This window comes from Pongo pygmaeus, chromosome 11 (genome assembly GCF_028885625.2).
Source record: "Pongo pygmaeus isolate AG05252 chromosome 11, NHGRI_mPonPyg2-v2.0_pri, whole genome shotgun sequence".
Taxonomy (NCBI): Eukaryota; Metazoa; Chordata; class Mammalia; order Primates; family Hominidae; genus Pongo; species Pongo pygmaeus.
This window is the reverse complement of record NC_072384.2, coordinates 139,689,755-139,717,189: the sequence shown is the minus strand read 5'-3', so window position 1 is coordinate 139,717,189 and position 27,435 is coordinate 139,689,755. Positions and strand designations below refer to the sequence as shown.

At 56.5% G+C, this 27,435-nt stretch overlaps 1 protein-coding gene across 15 annotated transcripts in view; it reads left to right on the top strand.

Moving 5' to 3' along the window:
• HDAC4 (histone deacetylase 4) overlaps nucleotides 1–27,435 on the top strand; it is a 356,755-nt gene that overhangs the window by 300,360 nt on the left and 28,960 nt on the right. For 13 of the 15 annotated variants that reach the window (XM_054477421.2, XM_054477425.2, XM_063648197.1 and 10 more), the window contains 7 exons: nucleotides 4,707–4,827; nucleotides 12,486–12,532; nucleotides 15,953–16,060; nucleotides 18,454–18,509; nucleotides 21,384–21,471; nucleotides 23,784–23,903; nucleotides 24,814–24,911. In XM_054477421.2, coding sequence (XP_054333396.1) covers nucleotides 4,707–4,827; nucleotides 12,486–12,532; nucleotides 15,953–16,060; nucleotides 18,454–18,509; nucleotides 21,384–21,471; nucleotides 23,784–23,903; nucleotides 24,814–24,911 — 638 coding nt within the window. The remainder of the gene's footprint in view (nucleotides 1–4,706; nucleotides 4,828–12,485; nucleotides 12,533–15,952; nucleotides 16,061–18,453; nucleotides 18,510–21,383; nucleotides 21,472–23,783; nucleotides 23,904–24,813; nucleotides 24,912–27,435) is intronic. The other 2 variants (XM_063648200.1, XM_054477426.2) reach the window with 1 other exon arrangement.

The following is a 27,435-nucleotide window of genomic DNA, read 5'->3' as shown; positions in this document are numbered from 1 at the left end:
GCGCCTCAGTTTCCCTGGCTGCCAGGCGATGGCAGCGGCCTCACTTGTTCTCATACAAGGAGGGCCCAGCCCCACCTCCTGATAGGAACCAGAGCCCTGCCCTGAACCTGGCTGCAATGGACTCCCAGGCCCAAGGAGGCAAGAAGGATCAGCCGATTAACACTTGAGGACAGGACGGGGGCCGCACTTCGGTGAGGCTGTCCCAGCTGGTGCTCTTCGCCCTGGAGGCAGCTGTCACAGGGGATCTTGAGCTCTCAACAGGGAGGAGGGTGTGGCCAGGCCCTGCTGATAGTGCAGGCAGGAAGAGAAGAGACTCCCATCTGTGAGCTGGTGACCTTGGACAAATTTCCATTTCTTTGTCTGTAGAGAGGAGCTGGCAACACTGCGCAGGGTCACACAAGGCCCCACCCATGCCAGGACCCACCAGTAGGGACCTGCTGTGTCCGCTCCCCACACCGGGAATCCCACCACCCTACAGATAGCTCACAGGGTGGACAGGAACATCCACACCCACCCCTCCAACAGTCCTGGGCACCCAACAGCCCAGGGCCCAAGTGGCCATGGCAGAGATGAGTGAGCACGTGGAGTTGGCATGGCGTGGCCTTGCTACGTGGGCACGGAGGGCCTCTGGTCTCCTGGCTTAGTTTCTGCAGGATCCCACCCTGCAGGTTCGCCTGCCCCTCCTTTAGAAGCTGGGATATTTGGGAACTTAAGTCAATCTGTGCTTCATCTTACCCCCGTTTCCTTTATCAGTTTTATTGGTGATACATAATTTTCAGGGGGGAATTCTCTAAAAGTCAGGCCCAGGGCCCTGTGCTGCAGTGCCCTCTGGGAGGAGGGAGGAGGAAGGTGGGGAGGAGCCACTGTAGAGGCTCTTGGCACCTGCTTCAGGGATCCAGTCGGGACGGCTGTGCCACTGGAGGGCAGCATTGCCCAGCGGACACTGGCTGCAGGAAACTCCTTCTTCCCCACATCCGTTCCCTCCACAGGACCAGACAGCTGTCCTGCTGCCCCTTCCGGGGACTGCCCAAGGCCTCCTGAGGCTTCCAGAGCTCCATGACCTGCTTCCTTGTCCCTCCGCTACATGTGCCCCCACCCTCAGTGGGTGTCCGCTGAGGCCGGGGGATTGAGAGAGGGTCTCTCAGCCAGAAAAGCAAAGCAAATGCAAGCAAGGGAGGGAGGAATGAGAAAGCAAAGACCCTGGAAGAAACAGCCCGCTCCTCCGCCTGCCCTCAGCTCCTCCGCCTGCCTCGGCTCCTCTGCCTGCCCTCGGCTCCTCCGCCTGCCTCGGCTCCTCTGCCCGCCCTCGGCTCCTCTGCCTGTCCTCAGCACTGTGGGTGAAGGTGCCAGCCGCGACTGGGCCAAGGGCTGGCAGAGGGTCCCCAGGTGTTGGGGCTGTGGGGCAAGACCTGAGCCTGGCAGGATCTCAGGGAGAGGAGAGCTGGGGAAAGACAGGTGGCTGGGAGACAGCCACAGAGGCGGTGGAGGCCATACTTCCTGCACAGTAGTGCCTTGTTCCCACGCGTGGGGCAGCTCTCCAGTGCGGGTGCCCCTCCAGGTTCAGAGCGAGCGATGTGCTAACTCAGCCCAGGGGGATGTGACGTCACCCACCAGGCTTTCAGTGCCAGCCTACCAGGGGTCAGTGGCCTCCTGAGATGGCTGAGCAGAGGGGCCTTGGGTACGAGGCACGGTTTGTTAGAGTGGGTGCCTGATAGGAGAAGATGGGGTGGATGGGGCTGTGACTTCCCCCATCCGCGGACCACATGGAGGCCACAGCAAGACTGAAGCCCAGGGCCAAGGACAGAGCCTCACAGTCAGCACCCCTTCTCTGGGTAGACGACTGCCTGGAGGCCCGGGGGGTGAGGCCGTCCCCTCACACTGCTGTGTTGGCTTCGTGTGGTGAGGAAGGATGAGAGTGGGCTGGGAGGTCTTTTCTGCAAGCTTGGGACCCTGTCGATGCTGGCAGGCCGGCCCAGCAAGACGTGGCCCCCGGTCCAGCTGTCTCGCTCCCTGCCTTACTCCAGAGCAGGCCTTGGGAAGCTGCCTCACACATTCTGAGCAGTCGGGGGTCCTCTGAGTATAGCCATGTGTGTGTGCGGGCCCCGCCCTCCTGCAGAGGCTTCCCGGGAGCCAGAGCAGCTCCTGGCCAATTGGTTTGTCCTGCCTCCAGGCATGGTGTCCAGGAAGGAGAGGAGAAGGGGGTGGGCTGGAAGTCAGATGCTACAGAGACCAGGGCCACCACTGGGGTTTGCACCCTGCCCCAAGCCTGTGTTTGCTGTAAGGAGCAAAGACTCCTTCTGTCTTATCCTAGGAATTAAAGGGAGACAGAAATAACGAGGTCAGCCTCCCAAGAAAGCGGGAAGGGGCCACCATCACCACCGCTCCTAGAGTGGCTCTGGAAAAGCCTCCCAAGTGCTCAGTCTAAGCCATCACAATATTGCCCGCTGTAGCCCGAGCCCTCGCGGTGTCCCGCACGCGCAGCCCGAGCCCTCGCGGTGTCCCGCACGCGCAGCCCGAGCCCTCGTGGTGTCCCGCACGCGCAGCCCGAGTCCTCGCGGTGTCCCGCACGCGCAGCCCGAGCCCGAGCCCGAGCCCTCGCGGTGTCCCGCACGCGCAGCCCGAGCCCTCGCGGTGTCACGCGCCTGCAGCCCCAGCTGTCGCGGTGTCACAGGGCTTTTGGGGCTTTGATCCTGTGTCTTTTCTGTGTCCATTTCATGTGTTTGTAAGGAGAGGGCTTTTCTACTGTTTTTCTTTGCCTTATTCTAACATCAACTTTAATTTGTGAATTTAATTTGTGGTCTAACGTCAAGTCTCTCCTGCTGCAATTCAAGCTCTTATCCAGTGGGTCGCTTTTGAGTGGGGAGTACACACATGGCTACCCTGCCGTTCTTTCACCTGAAGTCCACACTGCATGACCTGCCTCTTGGCACCACAGGGCACAGCCTGTGGTCCCCTACAGGGGCCTTCCCAAGCGTGGGCTGCCCAGGCCCGTCTGTCCAGAGGGAACTTGGCCCGGGCCACAGCTGCCTGTGCCTGTACACACATGTGGGCTTCCGGAAATCATTAGAAATGAGAAGCCCTGGCCAGGTGCGGTGGCTCACTCCTGTAATACCAGCACTTTGGGAGGCCGTGGCAGGTGGATCACCTGGGGTCAGGAGTTCAAGACCAGCCTGGAGCAACATGGCGAAACTCCGTGTCTGATAAAAATACAAAAATTAGCCAGGCATGATGGTGGGCACCTGTAATTCCAGCTGCTCGGGAGGCTGAGGCAGGAGAATCGCTTGAACCCGGGAGATGGAGGTTGTAGTGAGCCAAGATTGCGCCATTGCACTCCAGCCTGGGCAACGAGCGAAACTCCATCTCAAAAAAAATAAAATAAATTAGAAGCCCCTGCAGCCGCCCAGGGTCCCAACTGCACCCTGACCCCTACCCAGGGAGTACATCCCTCCTTCCTGGCTTTCCAGGTACACTTGGCTTATGTCCCCAAAGTAGAAGCAGCACTAGGTTGTGGATGGGACCATAGAGTCGTTTTTTTACCATCGGAAGCCGTGTCACATCTTTTCTTTGTTAAACAAGGGACCTTCATAGAGGAAGCCCGGTTTTGTGGAATTGTTCATGAGAAGGGAACCCGCAGAGCATCCACCCCTGCCCAGCGCACCTGCCCTTTGGAGGTCCCTCCCCTGTGGGTGGGGACTGAGTTCTTGGCTCCACCCCTTCTTTCTCCACCCTGCATGGATAGGACCCCCAGGTGCAGTGCGTCCTGCAGGAAGGCTGTGTGCTACGGCTCCTGGTTGTCTGAGAGGAGCCCCAGGTGCTGGGCTGGCATAGAGAGCCCTCCAGCTTCGCCCACCACAAGTCTCTACATACAGGGTGGACACCAAGGCCTGCAGGAGCTCAGTGGATGCTGGGGCAGGGCTGCAGTCGGGAGGGAGAGAGCAGATCCTGCTCCGGCCTGGGGGAAGCAGGTGACAGCCACAACCGGGGCCACCTGAGTGGCGTCTGACTCATCCTATGGTGGCCTAACCCTCTGAGAGCCATTTCCATGTGAAATGTTAACTGGAATCTCGTGTCCAAAGCCATCGTCCCCTTTAAAAGGCTAAATAAATGTAGCTCAACTGAAGAACACTAATCTTCCTGTGAATTTCTGGAGAAAATCTGAATTAGCCCAGGGATCTCGATCTGAGGAATTTCCAAACCACAGAGAGACACAGCCGGATGCCAGCTAGCCATCCAGGGCAGATGCCAGACCCTGGCGGCTGTGGCCCCGGGCGGTCCAAGGAAGGCTGCTTCATCCTGGGGCTCAGAGACTCCGGGAGCGCGGTGGGGTTTCCCTTGAATGTGAGGGAAGCACAGCAGCTCACCTCTATTTTAAGACCAGACCCTGGCAGTTGGAAAGCAAAGTAATAATTTGATGCCAAGTCATTTGTGCGACAGTGAAGAGTAGTGCATTGAAGGCTGGAATTATCTTTTAAAATGTTTTTTCAAAGCTATAATTAAGTGTAAGCCCTCTAAAATATTTCTTAAATATTTTAAAATATCATGTTGGGTGATGTTGCTTCTTCTTTTGCAGTAACCAAATAACGTGCTTGTTTTTGTATCAAATTAAGTTTCGTTTTGGGCAATGGTTTCAGTTGGAGCTTCTGTCTGTGGAGCTGAAGCAGCAGCTTCTGCAGAACGTGTGAGTGTCCTCTCGCCTGTCCCCACAGTGCATCCGCGGACGAAAGGCCACCCTGGAGGAGCTGCAGACGGTGCACTCGGAAGCCCACACCCTCCTGTACGGCACGAACCCCCTCAACCGGCAGAAACTGGACAGTAAGAAACTTCTAGGTATTTCAGGACCTTCCTTTCCTCCCATATTGGGTTTGAAGTCCCCCGAGGTTGTGTTTCCAGCTCTCAGCCCCTTGTGTCTGGGGCGCCTGTGGGTGTCGCCTGCCAGGTTATAAGGTAAAGGGCCTGAAAGGGAACCTTTCACTCTCTGTTCACAAGCCACTGGTTGTTGATGAACGTGCCAGGTAGCAGATGTGTTTGTGTAAAAACTGGGCTGAGAACCGTTGGTTTAGAAGCATCTTGAATCACATGGTTTAGGTTTGAGAGGCTGATTAGGAACACAGCCAGCGTGCTGCCCACCCTGCCCTGCAGGGAGCCTGCAGTTGTGTTTTGAGCTCCGCTTTAAGGCCCATCAGAACAAGACCAAGAGGAGGCCTAGGGAGTGTCCACCGCTTAGGGGTGAAAGGCTGCTGGTGTCTTGGCTCTGGCTGAAAGCACCTGCACAGGTGGTGGAGGGGAATTTTGGCCTTATGGAGAGAACTTTCTAATGGGCATCCTCTGCTCGGGGAGCTGGTGAGAGGCTTTCCACAGGGATCTTCAGCAGAGGCAGGTGAACTCCCAGCCAGTTCCATGGGACTCCCAGTGTTCCCAGGCCACAGAACCCAGACCCGGGGCCGGGGGCTTCCAGGGCACAGAACCCAGACCCGGGGGCGGGGGCTCCCAGGACACAGAATACAGACCCGGGGTTGGGAGTGTCCAGGGCAAAGAACCCAGACCCGGGGCCGGGGGCTCCCAGGGCTCCCTTTGTTCCTCGATAACATCTTTCCCTGCCTCCCAGCCACCCTGAACCAGGACAGTCACTGCCCACTGGTTTTCTTCCCCATCTTCCGTGCCTTTGCCCTGGGAAGAGCATATTGGCTCTTCCCTGAGCAGGACCCTAGGAAGGCAAAGAGGGAGAACTAGGAACCCCGAACGCAGGGGTTGCAGGGGCAAGGAGAGGGTGGGCCGTGCCTGGCTCGTTGACTGCGTTTGGCGGGGCGCACATTGCAGGAGGTGTCCTCCGTGCCAGGCCTGTGCCCGGCAGACTCAGCCTCACAGAGACCTGCACGCCTAGTCCTTCATGCGTTCACTCGCTCGCTCATGCCTTCATCCACTTGCTGAGGGCACCTTCCGTACTGGATGCCCTGTAGATACCGACGGGGTCACAAACCACGGAGCCAGTGGGGCCATGAGGACACGCATGGGCTCTGGCCTGGGGTGGCGGTCACACTGCTTCCGGAGTCCCCCCTGCCCTGTGGTATGGAGGCTTCTAAAAGGACAGAAGCCTCAAGTTTGGGAAAAGTGAGAAAGGAGTGAGCAGCAGTAGGAAGCAGGTGGGCCGGGGTGTGGCTGAGCAGGTTCACGAGGTGGATCCAGAGCTAGTGCTGGGGACAAGGGCCACCAACCCACCCCACAGACCCTGACAGCTCAGGCTCAGCAACTGCAGAGACCATGGACTCAGTGAGGCACTCAGTCAAGGGCCTGGGCCAAAGCTGGTGGAAAGGACTCTGGGCCCCGACTCCCTACACAGCTGCTTCGCCTGCTGCTGCTCTAGAAGGGGTACAGCATCCTTCTACCGTCCCTCTGGAAGGGACGGTGGAAGACAGGGGCTTCCTGGACTGGAGACAGCTGCTCTAGATGAGGGCGTGGATGCCAAGCCCCCTAACCCTCCCCACTGGGCTGCCAGCATGCTGACCTTTACCCTCCAAGCAAAAGACAGGAGACCTCTCTGTGGATGTGACCAGCCCCAAAGAAGCTGACATCTGGGGTTCCCAATAAATAGCCCCTGAGATCCCTTATATTGGCGCTCACGGCTAATCAACCCCTGTGTGCCCAGAGCTTCCACCCAGCCATTGGCACTTGCCCCTTAGGAGCGGACAACCAAGGAGGACCCAGGGCCCGAGGAACGGCTCGATAGGGACCTGGAGCTGGAGCCACGCAGGGGAAGGGGGCTGCGGGCAGACAGTGCGGGGCGCTAACCCAGCTGCCATTAGCACCCTCAGAGAGGATGCCGCATCCACATAATGTGGACAAGTTCAGTGGAAAAGGGGAAAGCACAGAACGTTCGGAGAAGACAAAAATTAAACACCTGACCGCAGAAAAAGAAAATCCTCAGACTGGAAGATATGGTGATGTCATCTCCCGGAAACAAAACGTGACAGCGCTGGGAAACTGGGAAGTGAGATGATGGAGAAGAAGGCCAAAGCTCACTCCAGTGTGCAGGGTCCAAACAGCAGGAGTTCCCAGGAAAGGCAGAGGCCAGGAGGAGGTGTCTGTGGAATTCAGAAGGCCCCAGGCCAAAGGCAGAGCCTCCGGGCTACAGGGGCCCACCAGGGGTAAGAAAGACCCTCTTAGGGAGAAACAGCACAGCCTCTGAATGCAGAGACAGAGGTGAGAGCCAGAGCACCTGCAGACTCCATGGGGCCTGAGGCCATGCCAGTTCTAAGGGCGCGTCATTGCCCTCCTGAAGTTTGTGTCCCGCCCAACTGCCGGGTGAGTAGGAAGGTGGCACAGAGGCCTGCATTCCAGGCATGCAAGGGCCAGAGTTTCACCCTCCAGCCGTTCTTTCTCAGGAAGCCACCAGAGGACGTGCTGTCCCAGGGCAAAAGAACACTGGGAGGCCCATCATGGAGGCTGGCCTCTACTGGACGGTCTGTGAAAGGGTGGCGGCCGGGAAGTCTGAGATCGCCCTGCAGAGAGAAGCTGATGCAGCAACCCCGAGGAAGGGGGCACGCGCTCCTGGGGGAGAAGATGGCGCATGGATTGTGGAGTACCTAGCAGAGGCAGGGAGCGCTGCTGGGCCGGGGAAGGGAGCCCTAAAGGGCAAGGTCGGCAGAGAGGGCAGGCAGCCTTCTGTCCGGGAACTGGGTGGGCAAAGGCCGTGCATCAAAGCACTGAGGCTGGAGGGTGCTGTTCCTCAGGATTCTCCAGTCCTTACCAGGAAATGTCACTGCCTCCCCATGTGACACCTCAGCTTCTGGCTAGGTTCTCCAGCATGGGAGAGGCTGCCTGTGGGCCCCATGAGGGAACAAGATCTTTGCCTTGATGTTGCCGGGGCTGCCAAGGCAGGGGCTTCAGCAGGCATGGGAGCTGCTGGGCGGCCTCAAAGCATCAGCTCATCAGGCCGTGTCCTGCACACACGCAGTTCCGTGCGCCCACCTCCACGCCTTTCAGAATGGCGGCTGCTCTTGACACCTTCGTCCATTTTCAAAGGACCAGCTGTCAGTCCATCCCCTGCCACCTTCAGTCTTCCAAATCTGTGGAATTCAGCAGGCAGAGGATGGAGGCAGGACTAGCTCCAGCAGCAGGAGGATGAAGGCAGGCTTAGCTCCACCACCTTGCTTAGGTTTCTAAGCTAGTTTCAAACAAAGTTTAGGAGACATCATCAAAAAGGAAAGCAGAAAGTTGGATGTGTGGTGTCCTTGGTGAGACAGTTAAGGACAGAGCGAGCTTGGAGGTCTCTTTCCTGTGATTGCTGGTTACCCGATGGGTCCCTGGTCCTCAGTTCACAGCCTGCATTGGGCCCTTGAAGACCCCTTTCTTGTTGCTGGTTTCTTTATTGAAGTGTCTCTGCAGCATCCCTTTGCCCCATTCCTGTCCTCCGAAGGCAACCATTCTAGTCAAGTTTCTTTTGTTTACAGGAAGGTTGATCATTCTATTTCCTGTTCTTTCCTGGAAAGCTTCGTGCTTTAAAATCTGTTCACATTCCTGTGAGGATACCTCTCCCATTACCTTCTCACAACTCGAGATCGATTTTTGAATTTCCGACAATTGTCCTAACCCAGAAACTTCATTATCATCAGTCTTAAGTATTTCAGACATGGTAATAGCCGATGATTATCTTGAGTTTTGCGAACATAACCCTAAGAGGTGTTTAAACACTACTGTGTGATTTTTTTTTCCCCTCTTTTAATGGAATCCACAAGCCGCTAAGCCGTGTGCAAGGGCCTTCATATTTCCTTTCTGATGTGGTGAGACGCCACGCATAAGGCTTGGCTGAATTGGCTCATGGGCCTGAGGCAGACTGGCACTGCCCTAGATGTCACTGAGTCACGTGGCTCATCTGCTCATGTCAGCTGGCAGGGCGCTGCATCCAGGTAGAGCTGGGCCCCTGGCGAGTGGGTGCCGGTGATGCTCAGGGCAGGATGCAGCAGGAAAATGATTTGGCACAGCGAGGGCCTCCTCCCAGCCAGGGAGCAGGAGCAGCGGCGAGAGGATGGCTGGAGCCGAGCCTTCCCTACCCCAGGCACAGAACGCCTGTCTGCCAGCCTGCGGCAAACAGACAAGTAGTAGGGCTGGTCGTTTGCAGAGCTTCAGGCCCTGTCACCAGGCTGGAACATTTCATGGCCTGGGCTTGGTGATTGTGGCTCCAAACCACAGGACGCCGCTGGGCTCCTCACAACTGTCACCGAAACTCTGCCCGTAACTCCATTCCTATACACGTGCGTTTGGATGCCTGACCGTGTACTTTTTCTTTGTTGTTTTGGTCTTTGCTAGATAATGAGCAAACTCAAAACAGTCGGATGACTTGTGGTTTTAATGTAGACATGGTTGGCTATGATTTCAAAGAGATTCAGTCTCTTGCAGATACCTGGACACGTCTGTCTACTGTGATTCATATAGCTGAGCACGTGCATTATTTGGAAAACGAGCTCCCTAGTTTTTGGCAGTGTCTTTCCTGTGCGTTGGAGTAGTCAGTGATGGAAGGATGTGGCCCACGGAGCCACTCCCAGCCCCAGCTACTCAGCCACTCAGCCGCTCACCAAGGCCATGACCGCCCTTCCAAGGCAGCACCCACCCACTGTGGTGAGGTTGGCATTAAGTGACCCCACTACAGACGATGGGTAGCAAGCAGAACAGCAGGCGGCTTGACACCTTGGCACCCACGCCCTGCTCCTTTTTCAGTCTCGTTCCACCTGCGCACCAGCTCTCTCGCCTACCACATCCCGCCAGCTCCTGCCCAGCCCCAGCGCCTCCCAAAGCGGTCCGGCGTGCAGGCCGCTTCCCCGCATGGTCAGCCCCACGTCCACTACTTGCTGTCACCAACGCACAGAGGAGAGCAGGGCCAACATGCCTGCGGGGATGGGGGCTGGCCGCCATGAGGCTCAGGCGAGAAGTGTTAGCTGATGTTGTCCCACGTCCCACGCTGACATGTCGACACGGGAACCAGGGTCAGGAGCCACGACTCCAGGCAGTGGCGGGTCCGTGAGCCCTGGACACGGAGGAAGTAGGCCCAGGACAGCGCCCGGGAGGGGGAGGCATGCTGGTGCTGCTGCCTTCAGTGGGCATGAGGGCCAGGACCCAGAGGCCGAGGCATGCCTGCTGAGTGCCACAGGGAGAGCCAGGGCCGACCGAAGCGCCTGCTGGCTCAGTGCCTTGTACAGCCCAGGCAGGGAGGAGGGACAAGGCGGGCACAGACCCTGCCCTTGGAGCCAGGTCAGGTGGAGAGGAGCGCGGGCTCCCTCCGACACAGGCTGGCTCCTCCGAGCACGAAGGGCTTTGTCTGGAAAACGTCACAGCGTCTGCATGACTCCTGCGCCCCTCAGCTGGCCGGCGCTCCTAGCAGATGGGGGCCGGGCCTATCCTCCCTTTGCCTGGGGGGCCCGGGAGCCCCTGAGCCCCTTCTGAAAGTGGCTGCAGCTGCTGCCCCCTGCCTCCTGCCTCCTGCCCTGCTCCCTGTTGGCATGGCAGCTTCCCAGCCCCGGGACATGGACGTGGCCATTCTACAAGCCTCCGGCCTTGATGCAGATCCGTGACCTCCACAGAGCGAGAAGAGCCTGGGTCAGCCCTGTGCGTCGGGCCTCACGCTAGGGCCTGGCTGTGGCTGTTTGTGGGACATGTGGGTGTCTGGGGGGGGGTGCTGGTGTCTGTGGGGGGTGTGGGTGTCTGTGGGGGGTGCTGGTATCCGTGGGGGGTGTGGGTGTCCGTGGGGGGTGCTGCCGTCTGATGGGGGGTGCTGGCATCTGTGGGGGTGCTGGCATCCATGGGGGGTGCTAGTATCCGTGGGGGGTGCGGGTGTTCATGGGGGGTGCTGGCATCCGTGGGGGGGTGTGGGCATCCGTGGGGGGTGCTGGCGTCTGTGGGGGGTGCTGGCGTCCGTGGGGGTTGCTAGTATCCGTGGGGGGTGCGGGTGTTCGTGGGGGGTGCTGGTGTCCGTGGGGGGTGTGGGCGTCCGTGGGGGGTGCTGGTGGCCGTGGGGGGTGCTGGCGTCCGTGGGGGGTGTGGGTGTCCATGGGGGTGGGGCGGGGGGGGCGGGCATGGGGAGGGTACAGTCATCTGTGGTGGGATGATGGGGGTGCAGTTGTCCGTGTGGGGTGATGGTGCAGGCATCTGTGGGGGGGTTGCAGGTGTCGGTTGGGGGGGGTTGCGGGCCTCTGTGGGTGGGGTGCGGGCGTCCGAGGTGGGTGCGGGCATCTGTGGGCTAAGGCAAGCAGGCCTCTGTTTAGCTTCTCGTCTGTGCCAGCCGCTCTCCTGCAGCTTGGGGCCATTGCAGTTGCTCTTCCCAGGTAGGCACGCTGTTCCCTGAGGAAGGGTTCCTCTCTTGCTAACCGGACCGGCAAGCCCTCCAGGCAAGAGGCAGACAGGCCCTGATGGACCCATGGCCAACTCCTTCCTATGGCCCCCAGCAGCCAGCCCTAGGAGCGTGGACCAGAGCACACAGAGTGGGGGCTCCTGTTCTGGAGCAGGCTGAGAATGGGAGAGGAGCCCCACAGCGGGGGGTACAGCCCAGCTGAGGCCAGAGAGTGGGGTCCCACATTGGATAAAGGAGCCTGTTACATCAAGCCAGTCTCCCTGGAGCATGTGAAATGCCACTCCAGGTCCAGCCCAGGAAGGGGCCAGGGGCTGCGGAGAGCGAGGGGTTGGGGCCCAGGCAGCCGCTAGGAATGACAGGTCCCGCCCCCGGTTAGTGGGGGTCTCTTGTCCTCCACAGATGGGTTTTAAGCTGGTGACATGCATTCAGCCAGCACTGGGGTCAAACAGGAAAAAGACAGCACCCCTGTCCTGGGAGCACTTTCACTGCTGGAGCAGGCATGGGCGCCAGAGCAGTGGGGTGGGGGCTTCGAGGGCCCCGATTTCCATAGGAGGAGGCCTGGCATGCAGCTGCGACATCCTTGGAGCCCTCAGTCAGCTGTACACACTCCGCCTGTGTTGCAGGGAGGGGCTGTCGCTGCATACATTCCCGAGGATCTCAGGGTCTAAGAGGCCTCAGCACCCGTGTTTAATCCCGGGACCTGTCCCTTGTTTGCCGTGGGAGGGAGCTACTAGATAAGCCCTAGGAGCTCACTGAGGAGGCAGGCTCGGGGTCCTGGAGCAGGATTTGCTGTTAGATACAGCCCCTTAGGGGCACGGGCTGCAGGCCGATGCCCACCAGGGGTACCTCGTGCTCCCCAGTGGCTTGGTGCCTCTCCTGGGCCCCTGACAGGCTGATGCCACAACAATTCAAGGTGTCCCCACCAGGGTCTGTGACCCAGCTCAGCCCTCACAGGAGCCAAGGCACCTCTAAGGGCCAGACGCTGACCCTGCCGCTGGGCCACGGGGTGTCACATGGGGGAGCAGTGGCCCCTCGGTGTCCCACAAATGCCCAAGTGCCACCGAAGACCCCGGAGTGCGCCCAGGGCCTGCCGAGCGCCTGGGCCGCGTGCCCTTGGCCTCTCTGACCGTCTCCCTCCCCCCCACAGGCTCCCTGGCCTCCGTGTTCGTCCGGCTCCCCTGCGGTGGTGTTGGGGTAAGTGTTCCTTTAATGTGTAAATGATGTCCTGTTTCTACTCGAGTCCCAGTGGTCACAGAAATCGCAGCCTTGCTTCCCTCAAAGTGAATAATTGCTGCCAGGTGTTTTCCACACACAGAGTCTGGCGGGCAGGGGCTGCCCATGTGCGGCTTCAAAGGCCGTGTGAGCCGAGAGCGTTTTGATCGCTGACTCGGGCACCTTTCTCTGGGAAAGGTTGTCTGGCGCAGGCGGCTGAGGCTCTGGGGTGCAGTGGCTCTCGCCTTAAGAGCTCGTGGCTGGGACTCTGCTTGCAGTGGCTCTCGCTTTAAGAAACAGGATCCTGTGTGCAGCCAGCATCTCATCCCCTTGGAAGTCTGCAGCAGTAATCTGCTCACATCAGGCCACGAGTATGGTGCGGGTAGGATGTGTGCTTCTATATTCTGTACCTAGTTTCCACCCAAAGCTACAGGTGGGGCTCCCAGTGCAGTGACCGTGATACTCATGGGCCACGTGGAGTCTGTAGGGCTGCTCGCTGGGCTGTGCCGGCTTCTACGAGCTGATGATATGGACCTAGCCTGGGCATATGAATCATTGGTCTGTGCCAGCTTCTACGAGCTGATGATACGGACCTGGCCTGGGCATATGAATCACTGGGCTGTGCCGGCTTCTACGAGCTGATGATGTGGACCTGGCCTGGGCGCATAAGTTCACAAGGACTTTCCAGTCTGGGCATCTGCCCGTCCGTCCACACAGGAAGGGTCAGGTCTTGCAATCAGACTTCTCAATAACAAAAGGTTTCTCCCCTGGCCCCTGACCTCCTTGATGCAGCCTGGGCAGGGGTGGCAATAGCGGGGGTGGCCATGAGAAGCTGAGGCGGAGCCTCCGAGCAGATCTGGGCCATCATGGTCCCGCAGCGCCACGAATCACCACAGACGGTTACAGGCAGGGAGAACGGGAGCCAGTGGACAGCAGGAGCCGCTGCAGCCAAAACGGTGTGGTGTGTGTGTAATCACTGATCGCAGGGTGAAGCTCAAGGTCTGGATTCTGTTATGGAAATGAAACAAAATTGTTTTCTTCCTGAGTTTTTATAAAAATCACTGCTTTGAAAATTATCCCGTCAGAAAGAGAATAAACGGCATTTATTCATACCACCACCAAGCCCTCCTAGAGTTATTTTATTTTGTATTGTAAATAGGCTCCAATCTCTTAATTTGGGGCAAGTTTTTGGCCAGACTTGAAAAGAATTGAATTTGCACTGCCCTGCAGCCGGCCCGCCTGTGCAAGGCAGAATTTAGCATTTGCAAATGAAAGCTAAGTGCAGACTCAGAGCTGAGGGGGTGAGCCCAGCAGCCCCTCCCAAGTGTTAAATCCAGATCTGAGGCACAGCAGATGAGAGCTGCACCCTGACATCTGGGTACAGGCATGCACTCGTGCGCAGATGCTGATGGAAAAGCTCCCCACGTGGACGCGGGCAGAGAGGGTAGCCTGTTGGCATGGGCAGGGAACAGTGCAGGCCGTGGGGCTTCCTCAGGTACAGCCATCGGCAGGATGCGTTTTCTCCCCATTGTTTTCCAAAAGGAAGAAGACAGACAGGAGGCCTGTGCAGACCCCTGCCCTGGCTGTGGGGTGCACTTGCTGTCGCTGGCACAGATGCAGCTCTCCGGAGCCAGGAGGGGCCAGCCTCTTGGGGTATCAGGAGGAGCAAAGTAGACCTCGGGAGCCGAAGTGTGGGCACACAGCAGGTGCTCTTGTCAGGGAGGGCAGAGCGGGTGAGCAGAGCCGGCCACCTTTCCCGAAAGCAGCTGCAAACTCTCCTGGAGGCAGAACAGTGGGGCTTGGAACACTGAAAACTCACCCCTCCCAACGCTGGGAAATGTGGGCTGTAAAGTGCTTTGACCTCTTTTTCAAACCAGATCAGCTCCTGCATTGCTCCTCTCCAGTCACCGCAAGTTTCAACTGGGTGAGGAGCTGGTGTCCCTGCTAGGCCTTACCCAGCGGAGTCCCAGCCTGCTCTCGTACACCCGGCTCCCCGCAGCTCCTCTGAGCTTCCCAAAGGCCTCACAACCCTGCCAACCCTCGGCATGTCCCTTTTAGACTCCATGGGATTCTCCGTGGGAAGCTTTCTCCATGTTTCCCCCCGCCGTTTTCCTGTCTTTATTGTGAAAGAGAAAGAAAGAGAGAAAAGGAGAGGAGAGGAGAAAAGAAAGCGAGAGAGAGCGAAAGAAAGGAAAAGAAAAGAAAAAAGAAACGAAATACAGAATGAGCCATTTGCTCCTTCCTGCATTAGTAGTTGCGGCCGCCTGCCCTGAGCCAGGCTGTTGCTCAGTGGTGACGCTGCACGCCTGAGCCAGGCTCCAGCCCTGGAGCTCCTGGAACTCCAGGCTGGTCCCTGGGAGCTGGAGCCGTGGTCCTGAAGCAGGCGAAGGAGGGTCTCTTGAGTTCTCTGGGGACTGGGGTCCTGCAGTTTGGCTGGGGCTTTGTCCTTCACTCTGTGCAAGACATTCCAGAAGCTTCTGAACCCCAGGGTCCCATGGGAGGGGGCACAGACACAGGCACCTGGTAGACTGAGCAGCTCCTTGGCACCCCAGGTGTGCAGAATCCCCAGAAGACCCTTCAGAACACGGGCATAATACACCGTCCGCTCCCTGCGGTGTTGGCCTAATCCCAAAGCCCAGTTCATTGTATGTTGGAGAGAAACCGTCTCTGGGTGCTGTCCCCACAGGGGCAGCCTCAGGGCCTGGCCTGCCTGGGACCTCACCTCTCCTGGCTGACACAGAGCAGCTGGCAGAATCTTGCCCTGCCCAGCTCTTACTCCTGGGATGTCACCTTGGATTTTTTTTTTGTTTTCCTCTTTGGAGACAGAGCTTCAGTCCGTTACTCAGACTAGTGTGCAGTGGTGCATTCATGGCTAACTGCAGCCGCGACCTCCTGGGCTCAAGTGATCTTCCCGCCTCAGCCTACAAAATGCTTTTGTAGCATTTCGGATTTCAGATTCTCAGATCAGAGATACTCAAGCTGAATAACCCTCTTAACTACAGTTCCAGTTTAAAAAAAAAAAAAAAAAAAAGGAAATAGATCACCTTGACATCATTACTTTTAGATCCAAGTATATTGGAGCAATTGAGGGAAAGGAGGATGCCTCACAACAGGTCAGGACACATGCATCTTATTTCTGGTAAATTCTCTTGTATTTTCCTGTTTAAATTTTTTGACATGTCTTAAAAAGATTGAAGCCCGAACGTGGGCTGAGGCTGCTCCGGCTCTGGTACGCCCTGGAGTTTTAGAAGCAGAGCCTGTGGAGGCTGAGGCTTCTCCGGCTCTGGTAGGCCCTGGAGTTTTAGAAGCAGAGCCCGTGGAGCCTGAGCTGCTCTGCCCAGCCAGGGCTGGCGATGACGGTGACCGGGAGGGTGACCTCACTGCGGGGTGTTGTTTCCACAGGTGGACAGTGACACCATATGGAACGAGGTGCACTCGGCGGGGGCAGCCCGCCTGGCTGTGGGCTGTGTGGTAGAGCTGGTCTTCAAGGTGGCCACGGGGGAGCTGAAGGTCAGTCGGGGCCTGGACAGTGGTGGCCCTCCAGGAGGCCTGCCATAGATTCCCAGTGTGGGGAGGGGCCGCCCACTGCGTCTCCCTCATCAGGCTGGGAGGCGGCTGTGATGGGGAGGCGTGGACCCCACTCTGTCAGCACAGCCTCGCTGTTGAATCAAAGAAACATTGCCCACACTTATGACAGGGTATGTGCATGGTACAGAGATTCTCAATGATTTGGGTCTTAAGAACCCTTTATACTCTTAAACATTTATACTCTTAAAAAAAAAAAAAAGCAGCTCCAAAGAGCTTCTGTTTACATGAGTTACATCCGCAGTATTGACCATATTAGAGATTACAACTGAGAAATTTTCAAAATGTTTATTAATTTAAAAATAGCGACCGGGCACAATGGCTCACGCCTGTAATCCCAGCACTTTGGGAGGCCAAGGCAGGGGGATTACCTGAGGTCAGGAGTTCAAGAGCAGCTTGGCTAACATGGCGAAACTCCTTCTCTACTGAAATAGAAAAATTAGCTGGGCATGGTGGTGCATGCCTATAATCCCAGCTACTTGGGAGGCTGAGGCCGGCGAATCGCTTGAACCTGGGAGGTGGAGGTTGCGGTGAGCCGAGTCGCGCCATTGCACTCCAGCCTGGGTGACAGAGTGAGTTTCTGTCTCAAAAAAATTTAAAAAGTAATAAAAAAATAAAAATAGCACTAATGTCTGGCCTGTGGGCAGCCGGGTTCTCACACCTGCCCAGCATCATTCTTAGGACATGTTGAAGTACATGAAGAAATCCTGGCCCCACACAGATACGTAATTGGAAATGGGAGCAGGATTTTCGTAGACTTTTCAGAGGTATTCTAATTGTGGGTATTCTTTGACAGTATACCAAAAATTCAACAAGTGGTAGTATCTTGAAAATTAGCTGCAGTGTGGATCTGAACTCAAATCGTGGCCTCCTCCCCCTCCGTTTTGTTTAACTGAACCATTAGCCCTTCTTGGGGGTCAAATCGATCCTTCGTTCATGCGTGATTGGTAGCACCATGCATTGGTCATTTGAAAATTTAGCTTCATGGAGTTACACGGATCTTCCATATTCTGACCCATACAGTTCAAAAAAGTCATTAATTTTTGAAACCATTAATATCACCCCCATCTCACCAGAAGTCTTGTAAGTAGTGCGAGAGCCAGCAGGCTCACGGGGCAGAGCCGTGTGTTCCAAACTTGTAATTTTCACTTGAAAGCTCACATTTTCTCACGCTTCCTTCCCATCTCTTTACTCGGGATGTTAAAAGGACGTGTGTTTGAGGGCAGAGATCTAATAAAATGTCTGAATACTGCTTCATCGAGCACATTGTTAAGAGAAGCTGCTCACACACACACACACACACACACGCCCTCATGCTGTTCCCTGCCTGCCGTCTACCCTCCGCTGCTTCGGCACCATCGGCGCAGGTGTGAGGGCAGTGAAAAGAGTACATAGAGCCTCAGGTCTACATGGACTGCAGACCCTCAGCAGGGGTCGGGACCGCAGGGTCTGCAGCCTGCACTCGGAAGCACTGAGTGCAGAAACGCAGGGAGGCCAGGGCCTCTTGAGAGCGTTTGCCGCCACCTCACTGGCTGCCCTCGCCCCTTCCTGAGCCTGGTCCCTGCGACGTCCGGCTTACCCCGTCCATGGCATTGTCACTTATGGTTGGCCGGCACTTTTTTTGAGGCTCCATTACAGACCTTGACCACACAGTGTCCTGTTGCTGGTGAGACCAAGAGAGGACTGTAATCCATTTTTATGGCAGCAGCTACAGAGTGGTTTGCAGATGGATTTTTGACGCAGAAGTGATGGGGCAGAGGACAGCGTTTCTGCCCAGTGTGAAAGGAGCTGTTTTGTGGGCTGCCCACTTGCCCACCGTCCTGAGAGCTGAACTGCAGTAAAGACAGAGGCAGTCACGTGAAGGCCAAGCTGGGGCACAACGTCTCTGCCCCGCGGCCAAGTCCTTGAATGGGGCCACTTCTGCTTCATCTTCCTCCAGTGGGCACCTAGCGGGTCCTGGTCCCGAGCCGATGGGGAGTGAGCACATCCCTTCCACATCACCCCGACACCTGAGCCGAGGACACCACGCCTTACCAACAGTGCTGAGAGTGGGCAGGGCACCCACCTGTTATCCTAGTGACTGCGTTTCGGGGGAACCATTAGTAGCCCCCAGACCTCTTTAGGAGAAGGGCCCAGGATTCCCGGAATGGCTCACAGCTGGCCCTGCCTCCTGTCCCCATCACTGTGGCCAGGGTGCAGCAAGAAACTGTCCTCCCATGTAGCCCAACTCTGCTAAAAGTTGAGTGTGCAACCATTTTCCCATGGCTACAAAGTATGTCTTTTGTCGCTCTCTCCCGGCTATCTGGTGTCACCTGCAGAATGGCTTTGCTGTGGTCCGCCCCCCTGGACACCATGCGGAGGAGAGCACACCCATGTGAGTACACGCCGTGGCCCCGCACAGCAGGGGAACCCAGGTCTTCCTTCCCTCCCTTAGGGCTGGGTGGGTGCCTGAGTGACCACGGGGAGCTGGGATGCCATTTGCTGGCCACCCAGGATGTGCCGCATGCCGGCTTGGCTCCAGCTGCTGGGTGTGGAGTGCAGATGCCAAGGTCTGTGAGCATCACTGCTCGGTTATGACGGAGACAGATCAGAGGAAAGGATGGGAAAGGGTCTCTGGAAGTTAGTCCAGAGAAGCCTCTGGTTGTTGAGTAGTTGTCAACACTTGGGAGAGGAAACACCACTCACCCTCAAGTGAGTCATTGCAGCACTTGGTTGTCTAGAGGACTCAGGTCATTTTGCGCATGGCCTTTTAGCTGCCTGCCGACCACCTGGTACTGACGCAGCAAGGCACAGAGCCACGTCCATGCAGGCAGCTATCCAGATGCTGTTTCGGGTCTTTCAGAGACTGCCGACAGTCCACACAGCTGAGGATCTGGGCAGGGTGGCGAGTGTGGGGTGTGGGCCCTCCCGGACCCATCCCTGTGTGTGCAGAGCCAGTGGCAGGGCAGACCCACAGCTGTGTGTGGAGTGCCTTGCAGCCTGCGTGGTGAACGAATGAGCTGTCCCGTCAAAGAGCATGCTATCTCTTGGGACGGTAGCTTGCTCTAGTGAGGAGGATCGGTGCTAGAAAGAGCGTCTCCCCATGCTCTGGAGATGGAGAAGGGGTGCCTGATCTTGCCAGCTTCGGTGAGGAGGAGGTGGCGTGGGGCTCTGCCTTGGAGAATTGGAGCAGCAGTTTGTCACATGGGCAACGCAAGAACAAGTGCAGACACAAGTTCATTATCAGGGTGTTGCCAGGAAGCAGTCAAAGCGAGACGGAACCTCAGGGGCCTGGGAAAGGGCCTCCTTGCCACCCCTGGGAAGTCGAGCGTCCAAGCAGGGTGCCAGCAGGACGTGAGAGATAGTCAGATCCGCGTGTTAGAGCAGAATCTCCTTCATGTACAGGGAGGAGATTGTACGTGAGAGATAGTCAGATCCAAGTGTTAGAGCAGAGTCTCCTTCATGTACAGGGAGGAGACTGTACGTGAGAGAGAGTCAGATCCGTGTGTTAGAGCAGAGTCTCCTTCATGTACAGGGAGGAGACTGTACGTGAGAGAGAGTCAGATCCGTGTGTTAGAGCAGAATCTTCATGTACAGGGAGGAGATTGTACGTGAGATAGTCAGATCCGCGTGTTAGAGCAGAATCTCCTTCATGTACAGAGAAGAGATTGTATGTGAGAGGTAGTCAGATCCGCGTGTTAGAGCAGAGTCTCCTTCATGTACAGGGAGGAGATTGTACGTGAGAGACAGTCAGATCCGCGTGTTAGAGCAGAGTCTCCTTCATGTACAGGGAGGAGATTGTAACCACCAGGGAGGGATGCTTGTTGGAATCTTTGTAGCTTTACCTGAAAACCCCGTAGTTGCTCCGCATCCCAGGACAGTCATTTGGGCACCAGGCTTCCTGTTTGTTTCATTTCTCTGAAGTTTCTTTTCTAATTTGAACCTGAGATGTTGGATATTCCAAATAATAAACCTCAGAGGAGACAAACAAATTATGTTTGGTTGCAGCTCTTCGCTGTGCTCCCCGTGAGCCGCTGCAGGAGCTCAGCATCTAGGATGTTCCGGGGCGTGTGGGCTTCCCCATGCCAGCCCAGATTCTGAAAACAAAACAACTAGTGTTTCTCCGTTTCTGTGGTCATTCGGACAAAGGGAAATTGAGATTGAGAAGGTTTTCATTGTTACTTGAATCACTTTCATAGCTTGTTTTCTTGGTCTTTTGAATAAGATTCTCTAAAATTAAAGGTATTGGAATATAGAAAGGTCAGCAGTAAGCAACTGAGATGAACCACTGCCATGTTTCCTGGGCTGTGGCAGCAGCTCCTGAGAGGAAGGGTTCCAGGCGAAGACGAGGGAAATGCTGGCAGCATGCAAAATAGGGTTCCCTACCAGAGGAGCGTGAGGGACCTCCAAGCAGGAGAGTGTGTGTGTGTGTGTCTGTGTGTCTGTGTGTCTGTGTCTGTCTCTGTATGGAGCTATGGATGTGTGTGATAGGTATATGCTTATGTATATATGTGTGTGTGTGCTTGTATGTGTCTGTGGTTTGTGTATGTGAGTGTTTCTGTATGGGGTGTTCATGTGTATCTGTGCATGTGTGTCTATGTGGGGGGTTGTGTATGGGCGTATCTATGTGGGGCATGTATGTATGTAAGGCATGTTGCATAGTGTATGTATGTGTCTATCTGTGGGGTGTGTGTCTGTGTGGGGTGTGTGTCTGTGGTGTATGGGCGTATCTGTGGGGCATGTATGTGTGTAGGGCGTGTTGCATGTTGTGTGTGTGTCTCTGTGGTGTGTGTGTCTGTGTGTGGGGGTGTGTGTCTCTGTGGTGTGTGTCTGTGTGGGGGGGGGTGTGTGTCTCTGTATGTGGTGTGTGTGTCTGTGTGTGGGGGGTGTGTGTCTCTGTGGTGTGTGTGTCTGTGTGTGGGGGGTTGTCTCTGTCTGTGGTGTGTGTGTCTGTGTGGGGTGTGTGCGTGTCCATGTCGGTTAGCCGACCCTATGGCATCGGCTAAGATTCCCCAGTGGCTTGTTTGGGAGCCGTGTATGTGTGTGTGTGTGCACGCGTGTGAGTGTGTCTGCGTGTGGGGTATGTATGTGTCTCTCTGTTAGCCGATTCTCCGGCATCACTGAGGGTTCCCTGCGGCGTATTCAGGAGCTGTGCACTCACAGAGACCTCTTAGGTCTGCGTGGACCCTGAGTGGCTCTCTGGCGGGCTGTGGAGAAACTGGCCACCGCCCACCTGTGCTTTGTCTCCAGCGTCGGTTCTCTCCCGCAGGGGCTTTTGCTACTTCAACTCCGTGGCCGTGGCAGCCAAGCTTCTGCAGCAGAGGTTGAGTGTGAGCAAGATCCTCATCGTGGACTGGGTAAGCAGAGCCGCCCCCGCCAGCACAGCTCAGGTTGCTCCTGTGCCGTCCCCGAGCAGACAGCAGCATGTGGACAGAGGAGCTGGGCTCTTGGATGTGGGAAACGTAGGTTTCTGGAAATGGTCTCAAAGATGCAGAGAAGTAAAGCCCCAAACCTGCTACAAGTCATTGTACAGCTTCTATCAGCCGACCCTGGCGAATGGGGTCCTGGCATGTCTAGAAATGTGCCTGTGGGTGAGGGCAGCGGCCAGGGCCACCCTTGGCGAGTTCTTCTTGGAAGGCAGGCGTTGCGGGGGAGGCTGTGTCCACGTCGACTTTGTGCATGTTGCCTGGGAGCCTGGGAGGACCCTCACCTTGGCCGAAGGTGGCACTCTGCTTCTCAGTCACCCCAGTGAAACACGTGCCTTCCTGCTGCTGTGTGGGCACTTGGTCCTGCTGGAATGGGGGGTGCCACTGCCCCAAAAGAGTCATCTCTTTTTAAATAATGCTATATGATGTCCGAATCTGAATTCCATGAGTAAGTATACTCATTCTTATACCGGAAATTAATATTCAAGATGTTCATCTTGTTACTCTTTTTAAAGCCAGGTATATACATATTTAGTGTTCTCTTTGGTATTTATGATTTATTTCATAATTTTTAAGGGAAAAAAGCAGGCCCTGTCAGGTGGGGTTATGATTTGAATTGGAGAAGTCCTTCTGAGTTTGGGTAAAGAAACAATGTGGCACAGCCAGGACGGCCAGGCAGCCCCCAGGCGGTCGTGCTGTTTCGGAGAGGCAGGTGAGGGGATGCGGCAGAGCAGCGGGTCCCCCACACCCAGGGACCTGCGAGCCGGGAGCCCTCCCTCAGCTCCTCCTAAGGGAGCAGGTAAGGATGCCTGGGAAGAGAGCAGTGTGAGGCCACTGACGGCTAAAGACTGGGGACCCATCCCCAACAGGGTGAAGCGCTAGGACACGCAGACGGGCTGCGTAGACCCCGTGTGGCGTGCTCCCTGCGCGCGGAGCTGTGATATTGCCCATGTGCGCACCACGCGGACAGGCGCGCTGAGCTGTGATATTGCCCATGTGTGCACCACGCGGACAGGCGCGCTGAGCTGTGATATTGCCCATGTGCGCACCACGCGGACAGGCGCGCTGAGCTGTGATATTGCCCATGTGCGCACCACGCGGACAGGCGCGCTGAGCTGTGATATTGCCCATGTGCGCACCACGCGGACAGGCGCGCTGAGCTGTGATATTGCCCATGTGCGCACCACGCGGACAGGTGCGCTGAGCTGTGATATTGCCCATGTGCGCACCACGCGGACAGGTGCGCTGAGCTGTGATATTGCCCATGTGCGCACCACGCGGACAGGTGCGCGGAGCTGTGATATTGCCCATGTGCGCACCACGCGGACAGGGTCATCTCAGTGTGAAGCCGCGTCGGGAAAGCCTCCATGTGCGTCTTCACAGCGGTTACCTGCTCTGTGAGGTGGAAGGTTCTTGTCCATCGCTCCTCACCTGTAGCTGCCCTTCCGCCTTTTCTGTGATGAGCACAAATAACGGAGCAGCAAGTTCTCGTGCTGGGAACATCAGGGCCGCGTGCTGTCTTCTCAGGCACACAGCTGTTCTCAGCAGGGCCACCCCCTCGCCCGCCCGCCTGGTGACCGCCTGCCCTGTGGCCCGGGGCAGAACAGCCATGGTCAGTAAAGCCCCAGGCTGCCTGTCTGTTGCTCTCTGGTGCATCTGACCTGTGGGTTTTGTGATTAAGAAACGGTGCTTGCCATTTGGGCACAGGGGCCTGGACCCCGTACTGTGTGTGCCTGTTACTCACGGACACCTGGGACTTGTCTCCTGCCAAACCCCCTGCCTGGCATGGGATTGGCACCTCCCATGTGCCTGCAAGCGGGCAGGCCACAGCCAGTGACCTCCTTCCCGACAGAGGCTGAGGAAGTGGCTCACTTGTCAGAGACACGGCAGGTGTAGGAAATTGATCAGATGGCTTCGTTTGGGAAATGGTGGCCTCTAGGCCTGGCTGAACTCCAGCCCCGTCCACTGCTGGAGTCAGGATTGTGCCATGGCGCTAAGGGCGAGGGAAACAGCGCTGCAGACGTGAACGTTGGCCCTTAGAACCCCTGTGACCGTACACCACGTAGCCCTGACCCACACAGCCCCAGGATTGCACCTGCCGGGTACGGGCCCAGCTGGAGGGTATGTCATTCCTCTGCAGGAGCTGTTGTCACTAAGCACAACTGGGGTTGGGGACGGCCCTGAGGGGAGGCCACCCTCCAACACCTGCCTCAGCCCTGAGGTAGTTGTTCCTGCTCTTTAAGGACGTGCATCATGGAAACGGGACCCAGCAGGCTTTCTACAGTGACCCCAGCGTCCTGTACGTGTCCCTCCACCGCTACGACGATGGGAACTTCTTCCCAGGCAGCGGGGCTCCTGATGAGGTAGGTGGGGTGTGTACGGGCCTCTGGGGGGAAAGAGGGGCTGCGGGGAGCCACTGTGGGGGCACGGGGCAGACGGTCCACAGCTGCCCGGCAGCAGTGAGTGAGGCCTTCGTGCTCACTTAAGCCCAGACAGTAACTTCAGTCAGACGTCAGCCTGCATCGTGTCGCGTGTGCACAGGTGGCCTGTGTTTTGTCTGAAGTACAAATGAGAGGCTGGATATCGTTTCTGGTTCCCATCCAGGCAGACTGAGGTGTTTGTGAAGGAGGGGGTGTGTGGTGCCCGTTTTCCTCCAGGCAGGGCCCGGGCCACCGTCTTCCACAGGGCACCCTCCAGCAAGGGGTTCTGTCCACTGTCCTTTGCCCGGCACAGGGCTGCATGGCGGCCCCAGGAACGGCAGGCCCAGTGGCTCCTTGACAATGCCCCAGGTCCCTGTTCAGAGCCTGCCCACTCTGAACAGAGGCCCCAACAGCAGGGCTTTCATCCAGGGAAGACGCTCCGTCTGCCTCTGGATCTTATTTTTTTGGAGGAAGTAGAAAATGGCAGGCTCATCGGAGACACTTTCTGCCCAGAGAGAGCCAGGTCTGATTCCCTGATGTAACACACGGCACATAACACAGGGCGGCGGGTCCGCAGAAATGTCAGTGCAGGGCCTTGGTGTGCCAAGGGCAGGGTCGGCGAGAGCCTGCAGCAGCCAAGAAAAGGGCCCCCTTGCTGATGTCAGTGCGCCCGTGTCAGTGGGGCCCCTTTGCGCACGTCTTAATGAATATGCACCAGGAGATCAGGACATGTGGGCTCTCCCCAGGGGCCCACCAAGGCCGAGCCCATCCCGGTGCCACCTGCATCAGGCGTTCCTGTCAGACGGGTCCTGCTCAGGGTCTATGACGTGTGTTTCTCTCCTTCTGGCCACAGGTGGGCACAGGGCCCGGCGTGGGTTTCAACATCAACATGGCTTTCACCGGCGGCCTGGACCCCCCCATGGGAGACGCTGAGTACTTGGCGGCCTTCAGGTGAGCCTCCCGGCTTCACATGACACCTGAAGTAGCAGCTTTTCCTCTGTGCACACATTCCAGGAAGCACTTGTTGGAAATGAGCGTGTCTGAAACTGGTCTGCGGCTGAACAGGGCTGCGGGGGCCATAGGAGCTGTCTCAGTTCATTCTTCAGTGCCGAGCGTGGAATCTTGGAGACTGTCTTCTTACCATCGGCTCCTAGTACTCCCTTTTATGCATGAAACAAAACCAGGAGCCCACTCTGGGTCCCAATGGTGAGAGAGTGATGGAGACAGGCAGGGACTTTTGTGCAGAGTGTTATGTTCATGAGAAACGAAGGCAAAGATCCGCAGGGTCTCATGATCTCCTAATTCTTCTTCCGCAAACCTCCTGTGATGTGATGTCCAAAGGAAATAAGTATTTCTTCTTTATTTATTCCTAAAAATCAAGAGGCAATTGTCGCCCTTCCTCCCATTTCCTTCGTGTGACTGACCCTTCAGAATTTAGCCGCAGGGCGCTGTTTAAAGACACAGTGTTTGCTTTTGTCATCAAGTGGTTCCTTCTCCTTTGATCTAGGCCAGATTGGAGTCATTCCTGTGACCCCAAATGGGCTGCTGAGCAGCGCAGGTTTTCTTGTCATCGTTTTAAAATGGCGGCTTCACCTGCCGTGGTGGAGTGACGGGGCTCCAGGGGAACAGCCCACAGCCCACATCGGTTCCCAGAGCCACATGGGGAAAAGGGTTTTATTAGCATGGCTGAGCCTGACATGTCGTGTCTCTGTTAGGAAACACTGTCAATATGGTATCAAAGCCCCATACAGTCTTCAGCGTTTTTCTCTTTCTCTGACTCCATGGTCTTGTCATGATTTACATACATATAAAACACATGTGTGCAGACGTGTCTTTGTGACGTGTGTGCATGTGTCTGTGTATGGATGTGAGTGCACGTCTGCATATGTGTGTGTCCACGTGCCTGTGTGTGTGTCTGTGTGGGTGGGTGTTCATCTGTGTGCATGTCTCTCAGTGCTCGTGCAGACGTCTATAGCCACGCGCATATCTGCAGGTGTGTTTCCAGGTCTATGTGCGTTACACACGTCTGTGTGGGTGTGGATGCATGTCTGTGTGCATGCAGTATGCGTATGTGTGTGCACATCTCTGAAGACACACCCATGTGCTTGTGTGTCTTTGCATGCACGTCTTTGTGTGTATATCTCTGTGTGTGCACATCTGTGTATGAGTATACACATGTGTGCTTCTGTGTCTTTGCATGCACATGTCTTTGTGTGCACCTGTGTGTGCACACCTCTGGCAGGTGAGGCCCTGCACAAGGACACATCTGTAAACGTTTTGTGTGGACTCTGCCACATGCTTTCTGGGGAAGGTGAATAAGTCACGAGACCCCTCTCAGTGTCTGCTCACTGTTCTCTAACTGGGGTCCATTGCCCTCCTTAGAAAGGTTGTTGAGATCTGGTGACATAAAGGCCTGGCCCAGGACACGTGGGGCCCCCCTCCCCAGGCACTCAGTGGTTCCCAGAAGGAACAGACCCCGTCTGACGGAGCCCAGGCTGCTTGGCTGCTCCGGCAGTGAGCCCGGGCTGTGCAGGTGGGAGTTCATCAGCTCCTCAGTGGACCTGCTCTGATCTGTACCTGAACCACTTTTTCCCTGATCTCATCGGTTTGATTTTGATGTCTCTTCTTACTCTTGATCAGATTTAATGTAATGTTGACAGTTGCCCTGCCTTATTTAAGAGAGAAGAACCTCCCCCAATGCGTACCACATCCGAAAACGAGCTCATATGAAATCGGACCCCTGGCGTGGGCGTGTCGCCGTCTGCTCATGGAATGCGCTCCCATTGCCCCTCACTTGGTTGTCGCCCCAGAGAACTGGCCCCCCTTGGAGGCTTCTCTGAAAGTAAAGTCTCTGGCCACCGTGAGAGGTGTGGATGCTGCCTGGTCGACTTCCTGCCTGAGTGAACACTGTTGCCGCCCAGGGAAGCCAGGGCCCGCTGTGGCCAAATTCCCATGCAGAGAGAGAAGGCAGGGCTGTCCTGGTGGACGGGGAGAAAGGAGGTGGTGCCCTCTTTCAGGTCAGTGGTCCCAGGCCAGGTTTTGATGGAGCCACCCTCACCCCATGGGCGTTTCTCAGTGGTGCCTTGGACTCTTGGGTCCTGGGGTGAAACCCTCACCCCGTGGCATCCCTGCTGGTGGGCAAGCCCAGGCCCAAAGCAGCAATGGGCATCTGCCGTCAGAGTCACTCCCCCTCTTCAGGCCCCGGCCGGCCCGGCCAGCCTTTAGGATGAACATGCCTTTCTGAGTTGCTCTTAACTCAGAAAGTGTGCTTTAATCTCCTGCCAAGTGTGTCCGTGATAATACCTTATCAAGTGAACTTTTTAAAGCTTAAATAGCGTCTTTGAAAAGGAAAATTGTTTCAGAGTTTTTTTTTTATCGATTTTAATGTAAAATAGCACTTTGAAGTTTACAATTTATGGTTCCCTGGGCATCCGATGATGGGGAAGAAGGGTCAGAGATTGGTTTTCCCCTTTCT